We start from the raw sequence: 8140 nt of genomic DNA, 5'->3' as shown, positions 1-8140 counted from the left end.
CTACACCTGAGTCGACTTGTCTTTTATGGCAACATCCAGATAATCCAAATACTTTCAGACTGAAAGCCTAGAAACTCCTGGACTAAAACCTAACTTTTACGCATAAAATATAGGATTGCAATCTCTCCCTCAATCTTTCTCTCTCCCTCCCTCTCTCTCTGCTTCTCCTCATTTACCCCACATACCTATTCTGGTGTCTCACCACACGACTAAATTAGACCAAAGATGATAAGAGCACAAAGCACTATAATAATTCCGCCGGGCTCCTCCTCCTTCTAGCCATGCGTCCTAATTAATGGGACACCCCCAGTCGCAAAAAGCCCCGCACTGGACTGCAACATAGTCAAAGAGTGAGAGGGAAGAGGGCGAAAGTGCCACTGGAGATAATTGATTACCTACCAATCAATGATAACTTGTTAGTAATCGTCAACTCTTTGGACCTCGCCATTTTCAGGGAGGCATCTCACTCCTGCGGACTTGCTGCTCCCGAGGATCGACACTTTGAAGACATCCCATTCTGGAATAAGATTTTTTTTCTTCATTCTCCTCCGTGTCTTTTGTTTTTTTTCTCCCACCTCCCAACTGTTATGTGACTTTTTTCCCTTCGATAGTCTCGCTCGTTTTTAAACCCGCTTGATTATTTCTTTTTTCAACGAAGTCCTTTTTACAACCAATGATGACATCCAAAGAAGTGGCCAAATGTGATGCAGTGGAAAACAGGAGGCGAAGTCCGCTGGACCACTTGCCGCCTCCTGCCAACTCCAACAAGCCGCTGACCCCCTTCAGCATCGAGGACATCCTGAACAAGCCCTCTGTGAAACGAAGTTACACCATTTGCGGCACAGCTCATCTCATTTCGTCCTCTGAGAAGCACCGTCCGTCCAGCATCCCTCTGTCCAGTAGGGCTCTGCTCAACCAGACCTCCCCCCTCTGCGCGCTGGAGGAGCTGGCCAGCAAGACCTTCAAAGGGCTGGAAGTCAGCGTTTTACAGGCAGCAGAAGGTAAATCTCGATCCCTAAAAAATACAGTCGAAAAACACCTTTTTAGAATGTCATAATGGGCGTTTCTCTGCACGTGAATTTCTTATTGTATAGCCTGCACAAGATAGAAAATAACCATTTAAATACACACCTGTTTTGCAGCATGTCATGTAATAAAAAGAACAGAAATAATATTTGAACATATTTCTCTTTAACAAATATATTATCGGAAAAAAAGGCGTGTTCATGTTCTGGGCTGCATGGAATAAATCGACACTGCTTTTCTTTAATATTAAGGTCTCGTGTGTCTAGTGAAAACTATTTCCCAGTGGGGTCTGTGTAATATCCTTATAATCACCCCTTCCCACAAGAGACATGGGCTTTAGTCTACTGTTTCTCGTAGGATCACTTTGCTATTTTTGCGTTAGGTTGACTTTTACGCGCACGCTGCTGCAGCGGTGCAGAGGAAGCTCTGCGCGCTGCACCTGCAGGATTCACATTCTCACGCGGCCTCTCTCTCTCTCACACACAGGCAGGGACGGGATGACTCTGTTCGGCACGAGAAGCACCCCGAAGAAGCGCCGGAAGTCTCGGACGGCGTTCACCAATCACCAAATCTATGAGCTGGAGAAGCGCTTCCTGTACCAGAAGTACCTGAGCCCGGCCGACCGGGACCAGATCGCGCAGCAGCTGGGCCTGACGAACGCGCAAGTCATCACGTGGTTTCAGAACCGCAGGGCCAAGCTAAAACGGGACCTGGAGGAGATGAAGGCCGACGTGGAGTCAGCTAAGGCCACCGGCAATGTCCCTTTGGAAAAGCTCGCCAAGCTGGCGGACCTTGAGAAATGCGCCAACGGCACGCTGGGCCATCCGCGACCAAATTCCCCCGCGCGGGTCGGCCAGCAGGAGCTCGAGCTCGCTCAGAAACTGCGGAACTCGCCGCTGTCTCCGTTTTCAGACCACACAACTAGTAAAGAGTGCTCAGAGGACGAGGACGTGGAGATTGATGTGGATGACTGATAGCACAGCGTGGGGCTGGAAGGTCGAGAAACACAAAAAGACGATGAAAAATCCTCCGGAGGACTTGTAACTTACTGCTTATATTGTATACCATATCTCAGAACATGTACCAAAATGTAATGACTTTTATATCGACACAGATAGACCTATTCATAGTGAAGCATGAACACACAACACGAAATATGCAGTGGTATTTTACTATGTATTCATTAGCAACCTCTTTCTTCTTGCAAGCAAAGCAATATTGTCTAAAAGTAACTTGTAATTGTTTTTACACTATAGGCCAACACACACACACACACACACACACACACACACACACACACACACACACACACACACACACACACACACACACACACACACACACACACACACACACACACACACACACACACACACACACACCTGTTTCCATCGCTTTTCAAGGCCTATACCCTCACACACCACAATGAAAGTGCTCCAGTTTTTCATATTGTTTGCATGTAAATGCATGATTTGATTTGTGATCATTACATATTTATTTTTACTTTATTATTTTTATTTAATAATTGCTGGTGTTTTTCTGTGAGCCAAATCGCCATTGTGTCACTTTGTCACTGCCGGCTCCTCCTCCTCCTCATCTGACCCCCCCCCCCCAGCCCTTTGACTTCAGCTCATGTTTGGCGTCCCGATGCTGCTGTGCATGATGATAAAGATGATGAAGATGATGATCGGAAAACCCGGACATTTGTGCCATTTATGGGAATGTTCACGCGACGGCGAGGAAGAAAAATGAATATTGCGGTGATTTTGAAAAGCTATAGGCTACTTTTTAGATTTATTGTTTGGATACAATAGATTTACAGTTATAAATATTTGTTATGTTTTGTACACCTGTAAGTGCCTTTCTAAAATCAGGACATCATTTGAAAAACCAATGCACAGACTGTAATGTATATAGGCTACTATGGGAATAAAATGGCTTTTCTGAATATATCTTTTATGTTGCAATTCTTGAATTAATATCAAGCTTTTTTATTATGAATATAATAGCTTTTTTTTCTTTTTAGTGAGGACAAAAACAATCATTTTAGAAACACGCTCTCCTTGCCAGAAATGGGCGTGTTAGCCTATCAAAGCGGCCTGTTCAGAGTTATTATTCTGAACTATTTTGTCCCTTTGTGTCCTTTTCTACTAAGATGCTCTAAACATTTTGTGGCCCGGAATCTCACATCTCCTTTCACACTCTAAATGCGTATCGTGGCTTCTTGACCCTTAGACGTGTTTCTCCATTCGTGGCAAAAATTTATGTGAGAAACACAAATCTGGTGCCGGGGGGAAAAAAAGACGAGGATGCCACAAAAACACAAAGTTTTGGGCCAGTTTCTCTCGGGCCTTTTATAGACCTTTTTTGTTCTGCGGGACTGGGCCGTAATTTTGAGCGTAAAGCATGAAAAGTGGGGACAAATGAGCAGCGTTCCCTGGTGGGACGAGCCACAAAGGAGCAGGGCCGGTCCCCCGCAGGCAGCAATACTGAGACAAGTGTGTCCCACCGCACAAAAAGGACGCAAACGTTTGGAGGCCATATGGTTTTTGAAATTTCCTCACAAATTCAGACAATTTGATGGATTGAGTTAACCCTCCTTTTAAACAGTTTAACTGGGTGCGAACAAAGGCCATAATGCCTACATAGACTCTCCCTTCATGAGGGCATCTGCGGCTATTAATGTCTAGCCCTTTTCTTTGCCTGGCGTTTTGAACAAGTCAATGAATTACAATGAAACTGCCCCTTTTCTGTGAGCCGCTTGTCTCTCACCGCTTTTTAGCTCTGGAAGAATATGTTTGACTTCTGTCCAAGAAACGTTTTCTAAACAAGAAATGGATTTTGTTGGAAGGGGTTTTAATGTTAAGTAGGCAGCCATAAAGAGTTGAGACTGTGACATTTATTCCAAAGTCTGGTTAGGGGACTCCTTTGTTTGTTTTCTTCTCATCTCTCTTTTTTTTCTTCTTTATTTCTTTTGTCTTTAAGGAGTTTAATGAAGCTGAAAACATGGTGATGTGAGAAAGAGTGGAGCTCAAAAGGCTTTTCTCCCCTTTAACTCTCTTTGTTCAAAGAAATGATAAGTAGGCCTGTCTTCTTGTGACTTGTTTATAGTGTTTGCTTTTTTTTTTACTTTAAATTCAGGACAACCTGAATACGTTTATAGACCAGTAAGTACTTGAAGCCTATCTAAAGGCAAATTAGTCCTACAGTAAAAGAAAATCCCCCTATTTAGAATGTAAGCCACGTTTAATAAATGGTTTATAACATTATAATGAAGTTTTAGGCTGAAATTACTTTTTTTAGGTAGTGTAATTAATGTATTCTTGAACAACCATACACGGAGGCTGCTATTGAAAATAAAGGGAAAAAAGTTTTAAAAAAAAGGTTTAAATATAAATATTGTCATAAGAGAATTTATAATGAGTAAAAAACTGCCTTTTAATTTACACAGTAAATTATCCCTATGTCTTGATACTGCATCATGTTATAGCTTATATATTAAGTTGAATACTGCTCAGAAATGCTAAATAGGGGCGTGAAGTGTTTCCTTTAATTCACATTTATTATAATATTGTTTAGTTAATCGAAGTGATGCTTTTCTAAGGAAAGAAAATTCAATTCAATTATTTTGTAAATGGACTTGCAAATATGAACAAGTCGATTTAAAACTCATTCCTAAAAACTAATCCTTTCTGTATATCACAACACTGTGTGTGTGTGTGTGTGTGTGTGTGTGTGTGTGTGTGTGTGTGTGTGTGTGTGTGTGTGTGTGTGTGTGTGTGTGTGTGTGTGTGCTGCAGCCTATTCTGAATCAAGCATATTTATGAAGGGAGAGAGTGTTAAGGCAGGCTAAGTTTATGGATTTCACTTGCTTATTTTATGAGGCCTTGTCAGGCGGTCCCGGCGATAAGTAATACTACAGTCTGTGGGACCACTTCGTGGTAATTAATCTGGAGGTCTTAAGTGTATTTCAGTATTTCACTCCAAGATGGAAAAAATCACTACTTCAATCGTCCGGAAAATTGAAGTTTGATGCATGAGTCCCTACTGAAACAATAGTACAGCCCTCTCTCTCTTCATCCCTTCCCCTCCCCTTTTCCAATCCCTCCCTCTCGATTCTTCTCTCTATATTTTATGATTATTTGCACCTTGTGGAAAAACAGTCTCAGGTGCAAATGAATATTTCAAACACTGGTCGAGTGACAGGCTTTCAAATCTCCAGTTTGTCTTCTCAAAAGAACAACAATCAGCATCCATCAACATATATTTATTATTGTATTATCATAATTATTCTTATTGAATATGTTTATAAAAAAAGGGAGGATCTGTAAATGACTTTATATTTGCATGGATAGCCTGAATTGTAGAGTTTTAATCATAGCCTTCCTGTGGAGCCAGTTAATACTTCAAACTTCAATTTTACGGGCGATTGAACTAAGCATGTTCCTGACAGAATTGATGTATGTATTAATTTCCTTTAACTGTTGATTAATTAGGCTGCGCTGAAGGCTCAAATGGAACAGTTTGCTCGAAAATTTACATATTAATCAAATTCTAGTTGATCATTCAAATAATCCAGGCTATGTGAATTTAAGAGGATGTAGCTTGAAAACATATAGCAGGGGAAATCAGTAAATATATTTTCTGTCCTGCTGCTGCTGCTGCACTGCACTGTATTAACACCAAGCAGTCAGAGAGTCAGCCTCACCATTTGGACCAAATTGTTTATCCAGTTTTGCTGCAGCCAAGTTCAACAAGCAACAGCAAACCTTTGTGCTTGTTTGTCTTATATATTATGCACATGAGAGAGGAAGAGATGCAGATTTCTGTATTCTCATTTAGTTAAAAAAAAGGCCGTTAAATTACTACTACTACAAATGACTACAAACCTCTTGATTTGGAGGTTCAGTTGCATCAATGTTATAGTCGTCGTGTCAGACAGCATATCACTTATCAATAAATACTACAGTTATAAAAAAAAATCAATGGCCTTATAAATGTTAAAACAGTTTTTAATTAAACATTGTGAGACATTAAAGGTAAAAATACTCTGCAGTTAGATATTCATTATTTATGACCACTGTGTCTAAAGAATACATTATTTAATTGTTTCTAAAGGATTCTTGAAATATGTTTTTGCATTGTAAAAAAGGTCAAAACTGCACCAGCATTTTGAACTATGGGTTTAACTTAAAAATGTAAAACAAATTCATGGCAGCGCATACAATATTTCAGATAAATATAACATGTACTTAAAATATAAAAAGAGAAGGTAAAACGTTTCAAAATATATGCTTAATTTCTTTGTGGCAAATAAAACATCAACAGTTGATTGAATAATAAAAGTGAAATGCATCAATCCCTGATTGAAGTCATCTGAAAGCTCACCCAATCCTGATGGTTTCATTATTTGAACCACGAGTTAATAAAAACTTTAAAAAGGATATAGAAAGGAAGTGAAAAACCAAAAAGGAACTGCAGATGTGAACAGGTTTAAACTCCAGTCAGCTGCTCGGCCACAGAGGAGAGAGAGGAACAGAGACACCTGCTGGTGTTCATAGGGCAGTGAACGCACCACGCCATGCTGTGTGTGTATTTTAAATACATGAAGTATATTTCAATAGCATGTACATTTATATCACTGCAAACTAAGTTACACAGAGTTGTGGTCATGATATGTTTTAGTTTTCCTTTCTGTCTCTCTAAATCTGAAGGGCAGAAACAGATTAGAACCCTTTTTAATGCTAAATAGTTTCTTACCGCTTTTATTGTCTTTATATGTTTGATGTTTTTAGTATGTGTTGATCTTAGACTTTGCCATTACTATTGAATCTAAGCTATATTGACTTCGTGTTTTCTATAAAATTGCCTCTTCCTGCACTGTCAAAATAGATCACGGGCCGCATTTAGCCCCCGGGCCGTAGTTTGGATATCCCTGTTGTATGGCGTCAGTTTCCGGACTACTGTATGATAACCCCAACCAAAGGAAGTGTAATGATACAGGGCCGGCCCTAGACTTTTGGGGGCCCTAAGCGAGCTTTGGCTTGGGGGCCCCCCTCACTCTAGCGCGTTCTCACTACGCACAACACGGAACCAATTTGTGTCTTATGATGTTAGCATAAGCACACATATTGTATAAATAAGCATGTAAACACAGTGGACCTAACATCCACATACTCTAGGGGGGTCCTCACCTCCTCTAAGGGGGTCTTCACCTCCTCTAGGGGGGTCCGGGGGCATGATCCCCCGGGAAGATTTTTTTTAAAATATTGAAGTAGAATATTGAAGTGCACTTTGAGAGCAAAATTAAGAGATGGATACATCTCTCAACACCCATATGAAACAGAACTGTAAACAGATTTTTCTTTATGGATATTTTATAAATCACTTAAACTGTATACTTGTTTTGTCATATAATATATCATAAATGTTTTTCATTTATTCTCTCTGGCTGTCCCTCTCATAATGTTCACATATAAACTAGCTGTCAATCGGAATTTCATTCAGAAGAATTATAATTTCATGCAAAAATCTGTCACAAAAAGAGGTTGCACATTTAAATTCAGGTGTTGTTATGGCAACGTCAGTGGCCAAACAGCCACATTTACTGCTGCAAATACGTTTAAACATGCTGTCGACACGTAAAGCAGTGGCAACTATGCCACCATTTCAGCTGACTTTTTTCTCAGAAATACTGTCACATAACATCCATATATTTCAGTGCTAGGTTGATGCTTAGCTAAGCTAACTATGACACACTTTATCTGACAGGAGGACTCAGGATCAACTGTGTACTGTAAGGTAGCTTCTAGCTTCATGTCGAACAGTAAGTCAACATTTTCCAGAGCTTTCTTTTAAATCACCAGGTAACGCTAAAAAACATTACATTTAGATTGTATGACAACGTTTTTATTTAATATATCTGGCTAGCTATAGCTACTTGCTAACGGTTTAGCTTACCCCCGCGATTCAAAGTAACGTCAACGTAGCTGTAATTTATGCTTTGCTTACATGTTCGCCTAACTTGGAAGTTTTACTGACGTTTACATACCTTGTTTACCAGACTCAAGTGGTGGCTCTGGGGTTGTTGTGTGAGCCACCGCTTGAGAATTGT

General features: G+C 40.2%; 1 protein-coding gene across 1 annotated transcript; it reads left to right on the top strand.

Annotated features, from left to right (window-relative positions):
• The first annotated feature begins 389 nt into the window (after nucleotides 1-389).
• Nucleotides 390-2247, top strand: lbx1a (ladybird homeobox 1a). The gene is made up of 2 exons (XM_010773098.1): nucleotides 390-1001; nucleotides 1513-2247. The coding sequence occupies exons 1-2, from the start codon at nucleotides 674-676 to the stop codon at nucleotides 1998-2000; spliced, it is 816 nt and encodes a 271-aa protein (XP_010771400.1). The 5' UTR covers nucleotides 390-673; the 3' UTR covers nucleotides 2001-2247.
• The last annotated feature ends 5893 nt before the right edge of the window (nucleotides 2248-8140 follow it).

Source organism: Notothenia coriiceps, unplaced genomic scaffold (assembly GCF_000735185.1).
Source record: "Notothenia coriiceps isolate Sejong01 unplaced genomic scaffold, NC01 NC01_scaffold00012001, whole genome shotgun sequence".
Lineage (NCBI taxonomy): Eukaryota > Metazoa > Chordata > Actinopteri > Perciformes > Nototheniidae > Notothenia > Notothenia coriiceps.
The sequence above is the reverse complement of the archived record's forward strand: the minus strand, read 5'-3'. Positions and strand labels throughout refer to the sequence as shown.